Raw genomic sequence first — 11,603 nt, 5'->3', positions numbered from 1 at the left:
TAGTCTTCACACCACTCCTCAAAGTGAACGATATCTCTTTTTGTCAGGTAAACTCCGATGCTTCGATGTGTGTTCCTCTGTGCAGTTTTGAGTTCATTTCTGCATGTGCTTAGCCGAGCCCAAGGTTGAGCCCAAGGTTTTTAATCAAACAAGGAGCTCTGGCTGAGCAAGAAAATCCCTATTTATGAAGAATGCTAAAAAAATGATGGAACATGACAATGTAGCCCTGGAGTTCTGGGAAGTGTGAAGGACAGTTTTGACAGTAAACCAAACACGTAATAGAGACTTTGATCTTAGGGTTTTTTACTGAATGATGGACTGAAAAACTGGAGTATTTTATGACACGGAGCATGAGCTTCAGCTCACTGACCACAAGGGTCAAGTAAGCTCCTCGGATAACTGGCGTGTTTCCACCGTCGTCTTCCTTGAACGTGCACCCTGCTTGGCTTTGTCTTCGCAGCAGACTTAACCAGCCCTCTCCTATCAAGCAAAGGGGATTACGCTGTCCAGGGGTTGGCCTGCATTTAAATAGCTTTAATACTCCAGACCATCTTAAATGGGATCTGATGTGACTAAAAGTATAATGTGCTTCATAGCTGATGGATTGGTAGCTTTCATTCCGTGTATGTATCTGCAGCCAAAAGTGGCGGAGGAAGAGGGAAAACAAGGTTCTTGCTGTATGACAAAATGGAGCAAATAATTGACAACTAATAACTAACGCAGTCTCCTCTTGAAGCCTAAAAATACCCTGCTTTTATTGAAAGTGTATTAGTAGTGCATGGTCAGGTAAGTAAAATGATGTTATTTCCATTTCTTGCCTGGTCATAAGAACAAGCTGTTCCAGAGCAAATTTGAAGTTCATTTCCTGGAAATGCTGGTTTATGAGATTTTAAAACTGGCTTTTGGTAAATGTGCACGAAAGTGCAATCTGAACTGCATGAATGTTTGGGGAAAGTGAACAACGAGAGCTTGAGAAAAAAACGAATTATCTTTTCTGTTCCTTCTTCATTTTCAGTACTAAAGGAACTCATAGCTCTCCAGCCTCAGAAAGCTTGAAATCTTGGGTCCGGGACCTCACCTTCACAGGAGGCCATGTCTCCCTGTCTGTATCAGTCTCTGCTGTAGGCACACTGGTGCTACGGCCCACCACGGACGCAGGAAGGATGGGGATGCTGACTTTTCCGAAAAGAAGCCTTCTCTCCTCCTTTGGCAGCTTACCCCTACAGCCCACCTCTCCGGACTGGCATGCAGCTCATGTCCTCTGTGAATGGCAGGAGGCTGGATGGAAGTAAAATTGGCCAAATCGAGCCCGAGGGCCACAAACTGTATCATAGTCATCTATCTCAAGGGCTCAGCCTTACGGTATGGAAACGTGGTCAGGGAACACGGTCCAGGGAGTTGATGAGGAATGCCCAAATACCTGGACTTCATCTATCTGTAAACTGCCCAGCACTGAACTCAACAGACCTTCTAACTTTCCCATGCATCTTTTATCTCCGCATCTTTCATCTCGGCAATGAGTGGGCTAAGTCCTATGTACCTTACCTAAAGTTAAAGAGGAAATCCATTTAAAAACCTCTTCAGAGTTTCAGAGTTCATCAGTCCGGATGCAGTAAAAGCTGCTTCCAATTATTCCACAATAGGAATAAGCAGCCTTTTGTTTTGTTTGAAACTCAAGCTTGAAACAAATTTAAGGGTTGCAAATCAAAGTAGGACTGTGGGTTGGTACAAAACCCTAAAAGTCAGTCTTGGTAAGGTTCTTGCCTCTGTGCTCAGGTGTTCTTTCTAACTGTAGCTTTAAATACAGAGTTTCAAAAACAGTTTAAAAATATTTTAATATGGACTGAATGCCCACAAAGTTAACAGATCTGGTTTCCCTTGTTGTCAAGAGCAGTATGAGAACAAAGGTAGGTAATGGCAACAGGAACAGCCTTAAGAAACACAGAAGGTTTATAACTTATAGCACAACTCCACCAGATGGATTTTAGTTGAATTTCAGTTGTTTTTTTTTCCTTAGTTTAATTTCAGTTGGTTTTTTTCCTTATAAACTTTACATTTACTTTCAAGAAAAGTGACGCTGGGAGAAATTAGGCATCCACTCCTTTATTTTGTGTCATCTACATTTGTGAAAGTTGATTGCCAAAATATGAAATGGTGTTTGATTATGAAAATCAGACTTAAGTAAATGAAACAAAAAATAGAACTGAACACCAGAGAAGACATATAAAATGGCTGAAACTTAAATAATCTAATTATAACTATGGTGACGTATAGAATGCCAGCATCAAATTCTGCATTACTTCATCTCCCATGTATGTAAATCTAGTTGTCCAAACCTCATACAAAACAGGCTCTTGATACTTTTCCAGCTAAAGTACTTGATCCAAAGCTCACAAAGTCAGTATGAATCATTTGAGTTTTGGAAGCTAAATGCCAATTTTTCTGCCGAAAATTATCTTACATATAAACTAAAAGGAAAGTCTTGCTTTTTTCCTAGCAGCAACTTTGTAATTAAAAGTAGTCTTCAGTATTGTAACAATGATTAGGACATAATTTATCTAGAATAATGTATTACTTTTACATTCTTTAAAGATAACAGGTAAGTATCCCATGTACAATGCCTTTCAGTAAGGCATTATTATAGAATATGTGATATGAAGAACTGTATTTACATGGCTACTAACAACATGGTTTTCCTACAAGAAAGAACATGTTTAAATGCTACAAAACAGTGGTCCAGATAAGGTCCAGAATACACATGGGCTGTCACTAATGGCACAGTTACACTGTGCACACTGCTCTGCTCTGTCACAACAAAGACAGGACAGAAAGATGCAGACACCGGGGTTTAGGATGATATAGCCTCCTCTGTATTCAGCTACCGGTCATTTTTAAAGGTGAGGTTTATGTAACCATCTTCTAAAAGTAAATTTTCTCCTGATGCCGATGTCACTTTTTATTCTGAAGTACTCGTTTACTGCTAGGTAAGAGAGCCTAAGCTGGCTCCAGTTTGCATGGTCTTTGGAATTATTTTGTTAACACAGATAATAACTTACTTCTATATTTTCACCAAAACATTTTTGGTCAAACAGAAAACAACTCCAAATTTGTTTCAAAGAAGGGAGCATTAGGACATGTTTTGAAATTGATAGACATTATGCAAACTACGGTTCTTTCTCAAGATCAAAAAAATCCGTATGTGCTTCCACAGGCTCTCAACACAAAAATTGCCTGTCAGGGTAAAATCTTGAAAACTGTACTGTAACCAGGATGATGAAGGAAAATTACTGCCAGACAGATTATATAGTCAAGAAAGCCAGTCTAAGTTATTTTGTGCCTCCTAGCTTGAATACATATGGGACAAATGCAAATTTTCCAAATGAAATACAGCTTAGAGTGCATAAATTTCAAACAGATAATAGTTTGCACTTATTAATGCTTGGCTTGGATGTTAAACAGAGTGCTTTTTCCTAAAATGCCAGCTTTTCTGTAAAGACTGTTTTTTCCCCTAAAGGAGCATCAATTATAAATAATGGTCTAGCCACCAAAATTGGAAGGGCTAGACTCAAAGCAAATAAACTGAAAAAAATATGATTGATTAAAAAATTATCTTGCCATGCACTCTAGGTATCCTTTGAGGGAATGGCATGGGAATTATTGCTTATTGGCAGATACATAAATACCTGGTCTGGAATAGCCAAGAAGTGATGCACAGATCTACAGCAGCACTTATCTACAGGATGGGCACAGATAGAGCTTTTCTGAAAAATTAAATGTCACAAGGAAGCCCTATAGCTCTCTGGGTCCTGAGCACTAACTAAAGGTTAGCATTAGCGGTGGATAACTTGTATGAAAAGCTATTCCAAGCCTCCTTGCGCTCAGCTAGGTTGATTTAGATTTAACTGCTTAAAGCATGGCACTGAATCAGCAGGAAGAGTATATTGGTTCCTCCAGAGATGAAGTTCTGAATAAATAGTAAGTTAAAATGAAAACATAGAAGAGCCCAGACAGAAAGATAAACAGAGGCATGTTTTGCAGTGGCTTTGGGAATAAAGGTTGAAACGTGATGGGAAGACTTGCAGCAGAAGCAGTATGGGTGCTGGGGAGAGGACGCGGCTTCCTTTTGCAGCACAGCCATGTACCAGTTGGGTTTATCTACCGAAAGGTGGATCCAAGCCCGCTCTAATTCAGCAGCTATGGGAGGACAGTCAATACAATTTGAGGCGATTCCCCCATTGCCATGCTTTTCAGGGCATGGCCTACCACGCAGTTCATACAAGCGTTACCCCATGCAGTAGCGTTAAAACACCAGCCACGTATTTTTGTTTTCGCTGTAGAAAAGCCTTTGCACTTGTCGTGGGGTAAGAAAACCGCAAAGAAAGTACATCCTGAAAACTTAGAAGTCAGGGGACAGAAGTGCTGTGAAGGCGTCATGGTCTCTCAGGATTTTCGGAGGGCCTCGCTCTCGCCTGGCGGGCCCCACGGCTGTCGATGGCGTGCGTGGCGGCGGCAGCACCGGGTCTACTTGACGCGAAGGGGCTTTGAGGGTCAGCTTTAAAGCCAGCGAGGGAAAAGTTGAGCCGGAGGGAGCGACGACGGCCCGGCTTCGCTCCTCTTCAGCGACGGCTGGAGCGCGGAGCTCTTGGGCCACGCATGGAAACTTCTGGCGGGAATGGGGCCTGCAGGGCAGCCCTCGGACAACGACAGACGTAGCTCACAGGAGCCGGTGCTGGCCTGGGGGTTTGAATTTAGCTCAATGCGAATGAATTTAGCTCAGTGGCCTCACAGGCCCCTCCAGAGGAGCCGGGGCCCGACTGACTGCCCCCGCCCCGGGCCTGCTGAGCACCCCCCCCCCCCCCCGCCGCACGGAGTAGTCTCTCCCCGCATCCCGCCCACCCCCACAGCCTCAAGTGGACTCTCCTTCTCCTCACCACGGCAACGGCGCACGGCGGGGCGGGAAGCGGCGGCAGCGCTGAGGGGAAGCGGGGCCGGGAGCGTACCGGAACGGGGGCGGACAGCACCGGTCCCCCGCCGAGGGGTGAGCCGCAGAGAGAGCCCCAGGCGGCGGCCAGGGACGGGACGTTAGGTCCGGTGGGACCCGGGGGGCGGAAGCCCGAGCCCTGTTGGCGGGGAGGGGGCGGCCCCGCCGTGGGGAGTTCTCCTCAGGGGCCAAAGTTCCCGCCCGAAGCAAGCGCGTCCCTCCCCGGCAGTTGCCGGTGCCGAAGGGTCTGAGAGAACATTTGGGGGCAGGTGTAAGCGGCCCCAGATTCTGCCTGGGAGTGCCCCCCGCCGCGTACCCTCACAGTTTGAATTTGTATTCCTCCTCTACACTTTTCTCTTAAATTTAAATCTTCTCCCCCCCCCCCCCCCCCGCCCCCTTACGGCTTTCTGGTTTTAGGTTACAGTTCTAGGCAGTTTCCTTCTTCCCTGTCCTTCCTACCTTTCGTCAGTCTTCTTGAAACACAGAGCCATCGGTAACGAAACAAACAAGAAAAGCCCGCTGCTTTGACAGCAGGGCTTTTTTTAATTCCCTTTTTTTGTCTGCCCTTGTGCATTATTCCTGGAGCTGTCGTCTGCACTGACTGAAATCTATAAGCGTTGCTTAGCAGAGACTAGAGTTTGACAGAAGCATTAAAGGCAAGTACTGACTTTGCTCCATTTATTCACCTGTTCTTATCCCCACCTGCTCCTTCACTTGCTCTGCTTGCTTCTGGGCAATGCTTCTGCAGGAGTTCACAGGGCAGTTACTGTAGCTGTATAATGTGGATGCTAAGGCATTTATCTCATAAAAAATACTTGGTAATGTGATTTTTTTGTTTTGTTTTGTTTTAGCAGACTGCTTGGAGAGAGCCATTCTGCTAGTGTCTTTTGTGTTTGAAGTTACTTAAAATGTAGTTGAAATCATAGTTTTTGGTTAAACAGTGAAGATGCACAACTGGTAGAAATAGGTGTTGACTTTGCTGAATCAGTGAGACTACATCCTTTCAACGTGTGACAAAATTGCTAAGTGTGGGGAAAATAGTTTAGGGAAAGTATTATTTAGCTGTTTTAATTTGGTTTTCATGATCTTACTTTATGCATGTTGTATGGCCTTAAACATAGAAATGGATAATTTGTTTAAAAATAGAAAACGAAGTTTGAAATGGTTGATGTCACAGATATTGGGGCATGGAGAATATGAGTTTATCCCAAGAGACTGAGATTACATTAGCGACTTTTTTTTTTTTAAATTACTAACTAATGAAATGATAAATGGCATTGTTTGGAAGGACCAGAAGACTCAGAGTGTCAGTTGATATAATTAACAGTAAATGGGTGGAGAGCAATGCTAGACCAATTCTTTGTTACACTAAGAATTCTTCTTCAAAGGAAATAGTTTGGTTTGAATTATTGGAAAGTGGATAGGACTCAGCCTAGCATGAAATCCATGTTCATGGTTATGATAATTGGATGTGAGCTATTACATATACGGTAGTATCCCTTTGGATTTTATGGGTTTATTGATGTGAGAAAGCTGTTGGAGTTTAGTCTGTTCTAGTTAAACTCCCGTCGTCTGAAATAAACTGCACCCATCTTCAGCTGTCTTTAAGTTATAAAGCTATCTTTAATTGATTAGGAAGAAATTTAAGCTAAGTGGAGATACAGGGTGTATGGAATTTGTGTTCATTTAGCTATGCAGGCTTTAAAATTAAGTTGACTTAAATTTCATTTAGCAGAAACACCAGTTTTTGTTTTGTTCAGTTGTACTGTATATCCATTAGCAGCACTGAGGGATCAGCTGGAATGATGAAATTTGAGTACTAGTGTGTGTAGAAGAGCAGGCAGAAAGGCTGTGGATAATTAATGCTTGATTTATTTATGTTGATGAGTTGCTTTACTGTTTGCCTCACTGGAAAATTGTCTTCCGTATTAGAAAGAGAAAAGGGATTCATTAAACAAAAAGCACACACAAAAAGGAAACTCTTGTCTGTATTTAAATTACAAGTCTGTTTCCAAGTACGGAGTTTGTTTCTGAGGAGTTTGGGTTTGCCACATTAGTCCTTGCCTTTAGTGGACGTCCCTGGCAGTCCTGACAGCCCATCTCATGGGTACTGAAGCATGCCTTACAAGCTAAGGGTGCATATTTCCCCAAATAGGGTATGTTTAACTTTGAATGTTACAGTCTCAGTGTTTAACAGCTGTCCTTATGAAAAAATAGGATTATGGTCTAATAGCTGTTAAATGAATTCATGTATTTTTTCAGAACAATTCAGGTTTTTGATCTCCTTCTGTCTATCTATATACCCTGTTATAGGCAACTTGATGCTTTTTTTCCCACCCAGTATTACCGTATTCCCGAAACTTTGTAGATGATACTATCGCAACTTTTAAGTTACCTCTTTAAATATTTGCCTCCAGTGGAATATGTTAAAAGTTTATAAAAAAAAATAGTTTATATGAGTTAACTACTTTCCCTCCTTGAGCTTGGTATGTTGGCTTCTGTCGTTTACCTCCATTTTTACTATTATGTAGAATTTGGGCTACATCAAAACCAGCATGTTATCCCTGCCTGTCTAGATGCACTAGTCCTGCTAGCACACGCTCGCCAATAGAAGAACATTTTTCTATTCAAACTTAATAGAATCTTGTTTTATCTTAGAATGTGATAAAAGAATAATTGTTTCAAAACGATAAGGAAGAATTGAGTGCTTGGTTTTTCTGGCATGGTAAGAAGCTGTTTTGTGCGCTGTCAGCACAGCATTTCTGTCAGCACTGAAATGTCATTGTTTTTAGGTTCTGTGGCACCAGATGTTTTAACTGTTTGTAATGTGCCTTTGACAGGCATTTTGTCTCGTGGACTGATGTATTATTTGGACACATTTTAACTGTATTAATGGTGATTTTCAGGTTTATGTGCAAACAGGCAGCTGAGCTTTTACTCTTGAGCTCAGTTATACGTTTGATGTACTTAAACTACTAAGCTTCTCCACATCATTTCAATTAGGTCCTGCTTTCAGCTGGAATCTGATAGCCAACAGTTGAAGAACTGTTTCCAAACATCCTGTCAGCTGTAAGTCTCTGGACTATAAAGTTTTTTTTCCTTTTCCATATGTATCCCAGCAGCACAAGTAAATGTTCAGCTTTGGCACTGTACTTGAAATCGAGTGTTGGCATGTTTCTTCCAGCAGCCTGCTTAGCCTGTACTAGTTACACTGCAAACATTCTAACGCAGGGAGGGTATGGATGTTAAGCTTCAGTTTGGCCTCTGTGCTGTACGAACTTATTTGTTGGAATATTGCATTTAAAATACCACTGGCTTGAAGTTTTGAGAGTAGGGAATATCTCTGTTCTGTGAGTTATTGTATTCTTTTGTATCAATTTGTATATGACAGAAGGCATTTATCTCTCCAAATCAGTTGAGATGGTTTGACTTCATAGCCATTCATACAATTTTCTGCTTCTTTGTGCTTTCTATGGGTCTGGTTCAAGAAAGCTGTGTTTTATTTAATATTAAACTGCTTTCATTGAACTTTAGGGAATTGCCCAAATGAAACAGACAAGTAATCCTTTCCCCTGGTATCATGAATGTAATAAAAAGTTTTTCTTTCAGTTAAATTTAATTTAGAGTTGCTGTAGGATTTTATTGGCACTTCATATAAAGAAGTTCTGTGCTCCATTTGTCTCCTTCTATACACAAATGTTTTTGTATTTGTCACAAGTTTTTACTGTTTTAATTTCAATTGAATTCCCATTTCAACAGGTTGCTAACTGTAGATCACTGAAATTCTCTTTTTTAGAAGAGATTATACTGGGTATCATGAACATCAATGATTTTGTAATACTCCCAGGCTCAAAAACTGGAACCTCGGTGAGATTAAAAGCAAAGTGAGTGCATTTTATCTGATTGTGATAGAGATGGTTTTTTTTCATCATTTTTAATAAGTTTCAATGCAACATTAAGTAGAAGAGCTTATTTGTGTAAGAGCAAGAAGAATCATGATGTGTTTCTTTTCTAGTATTTTCCCTACACTTTTAACCTTAAGCCTTTCTTTTCTTAGGCTTTAATCTACTTTCTGAGTAAGGTACAGGTCTTATAACTCTGTCTATCTAACATATATACTTTGTAAACAAACAATACTAAAGAATTCACTGGGATAGTTTGTTTTAATACAGACACAATTGTATCAGTTTTATGTTGGCCACTGTAAAGCTTATATTGGAGTAGCCATATCACTGTCAGCATACCCCTCTGTAATGAGGTATTCTTGGGTCCAAGGAGTTTGCACCTGACCTGCCCTAAATTGTCCAGAACTGTTTTCAGTCTTGCTGGGAGATAGAAGGATGACATGCCTTAAATGACGAATTTTTCAACTTTTTTTTTCTTGCTGCTTTAAACTTATTCAGATACCTTACTGTCTTTCATGTAATTTCTAATGAATATTTCACTCCTTTAACTCTTCCAGAACTGTCAGAGAATTGCAGTTGGAGAAAGTGCAGTTAGAAACAGAAACCAAAGAGATGGAGAAAAAATTACGGCAACTACAGTCAAACATGAGCAAAGAAAAAGAAGAGAGAAAGTAGGTTAAACTTCTGTTTCAAAAAAAGGAATCCAATGAGATGTTCCCTCCACACCTCCCCCTGCCCCAGATGGGATCTCTTGCAGAGTTTGGAATTCACAATAGTGTTCATTCTCTTCAACCTTTCCTTGCTACCCTATGACTTTCTTCTTCTTAAACTCCTGCGTGGCAGGGATTATTTATTTATTTATTTAGGAGTAAATGAACAAATCCTTCCTGACAGGGATATTCCTTCAGCGACTGAGATCCCTTTTCCTCATTTATTCCCTCTTCTCTCTTTTTGCCCTGTCTGACTGGATTTGTCACTTTAGTTTTAAAGCAGGAGACAGAAAGTAGTTTCTCCTGCACTATTTCAGTCTTATTTCTGAAGTTTCTAAAGAGGATGCTGTTCTTAATATTGCTTTGATCCTGTTTTGCATGCATCTGTGTAGCTTCTCAGAAAAACATTTTCTGTATGATGGAAAACATGGCTTGGAAAGTAAGCATAATGTAATGAAGCAAGTGCTAGGGTGGCAGTTTAAATCTCTCAGCTCTGTTACTGGCTCACTCTGTTAGCAAATCTCTGCAACATCTGTTTCCCTTTCTTTGTATTTCTGCCTGACATACTTTGTCACTGGAGATACAAGTGCCTTGGATACCTCAGTGCCTTAGTCTTGGAAATGCCAAGAGCCTGCTGTTTGCAGCTCTGTACACTTTTGCTGGAGCTTTTGAGGCAATGTTTTCCACGTAGTGTGTGGCACTTTTCCACCGTATCGTTCTCATGGCGTTGTACCTGCAAACCCTGATAGTGGTGTTGTGGTGAATTCAAATGACAGGAACCATTGGCATTTGCACCACTGGTGGGAAGATCATGCCTCTTCCCTCCTACATGTTGTTCTTACCCCTTGTTTCGTATACTTTAGTTTGTTTTGCTCTATGCTTGGTTTTCTGTAAAACGAAATAGATCAGTCATTTGAATACTTGCTAAATATTATGCAATAGTGCTATAAATATATGCAGTGTGCTAAAGCTGAAAATCACAGTTTAATCTCCCTTAGTCTTAAATTCTTCCCCACTGTTTTCCATGTTCATCACAGTAGTCAATATCTAAACCGATATTCGCTGAAATCTTAATTGTAGGTATGTGTTCCTGGCTTATTAAAAGATGCTGCATTTTAGCTGTGCTGGACGAATGCCCTGGAGTAAATTGGGACAATGAGGACTTATCTAAAGCATACTTCTGTTACATTTTTATTCTTCTAAAACCAACCTTAGAGAATTGATGGGATTTTCTTGCATTTAAAAACTTAGACCGATTTGATGGTCTAAAAACAAGTACTTTCTTATACATTTGATGTATTTACTGCTATTAAAGTAGACATGAAGCAGGTTTCAATGGAGGGGAGGTATCTGGGTTTTGGGGAATTGATAATCCTATAGACAACTATTTTATTTTTGTGATGCTCTGTTCTTATTTGAAAACCTGAAGGAAAACCTTTATGCTTCTTTTGCTTACAGGAGACATAATTTCTAAGTTCTTTCTTGCTCTTGGTTCATAGGAAATCAAGTGCTTATCATTGGAAATCTGGACAGGCAGGACGAATGACCATCCAAGCCCGAGTTTTGTCACAAAGCAAAGAAAACAATAATAAGGTAGTAAACTATCAGTATATTTGCACGTAAAGCTATTTAAAACAAAACTAGATTTAGAACTAGATTTATGCTACAGACATGGGCATTTTAAATACTGTAAAAATAAAAGGTTAAGCACCTTCTGAGTAATATTTCTGATTTTTCTATTTTTCCATGCCAAGCTTATGGTTCCCTTTGAGCTGGAGGAACATCAAGTTCTGTTTGGTGATCTGTTGTTTTTTTAATTGCAATAGATAGCAAATTATCATTGCTTCCACAGATTTAATATTGTAAGAGTCTAATTTGTTAGTGATGGAATTCATCAGGAGCCTGTCCTTCAAATGTCTGATGTCCATTATGAATCTGAAATACAAGGCTTCACATGAAGTTTTGAGTACAAGTTCTCTATCTTCATAGATAAAAGCTATGAGAAAG

At 40.5% G+C, this 11,603-nt stretch overlaps 1 protein-coding gene across 9 annotated transcripts in view; it reads left to right on the top strand.

The window, feature by feature from the left end:
* Positions 1 to 2,810: 2,810 nt before the first annotated feature.
* ZBBX (zinc finger B-box domain containing) overlaps positions 2,811 to 11,603 on the top strand; it is a 28,246-nt gene continuing 19,453 nt past the window's right edge. For 4 of the 9 annotated variants that reach the window (XM_030028873.1, XM_030028875.1, XM_030028872.1 and 1 more), the window contains exons 1-5: positions 4,943 to 5,637; positions 7,985 to 8,050; positions 8,778 to 8,865; positions 9,444 to 9,557; positions 11,096 to 11,189. In XM_030028873.1, coding sequence (XP_029884733.1) covers positions 8,798 to 8,865; positions 9,444 to 9,557; positions 11,096 to 11,189 — 276 coding nt within the window. In that variant the 5' untranslated portion in view covers positions 4,943 to 5,637; positions 7,985 to 8,050; positions 8,778 to 8,797. Of the gene's footprint in view, positions 2,898 to 4,935; positions 5,638 to 7,984; positions 8,051 to 8,740; positions 8,866 to 9,443; positions 9,558 to 11,095; positions 11,190 to 11,603 lie in introns of those variants that run through there. The other 5 variants (XM_030028868.1, XM_030028869.1, XM_041126903.1 and 2 more) reach the window with 5 other exon arrangements.

The sequence above is a fragment of the Aquila chrysaetos genome, chromosome 10 (assembly GCF_900496995.4).
Source record: "Aquila chrysaetos chrysaetos chromosome 10, bAquChr1.4, whole genome shotgun sequence".
NCBI lineage: Eukaryota > Metazoa > Chordata > Aves > Accipitriformes > Accipitridae > Aquila > Aquila chrysaetos.
The sequence above is the reverse complement of the archived record's forward strand: the minus strand, read 5'-3'. Positions and strand labels throughout refer to the sequence as shown.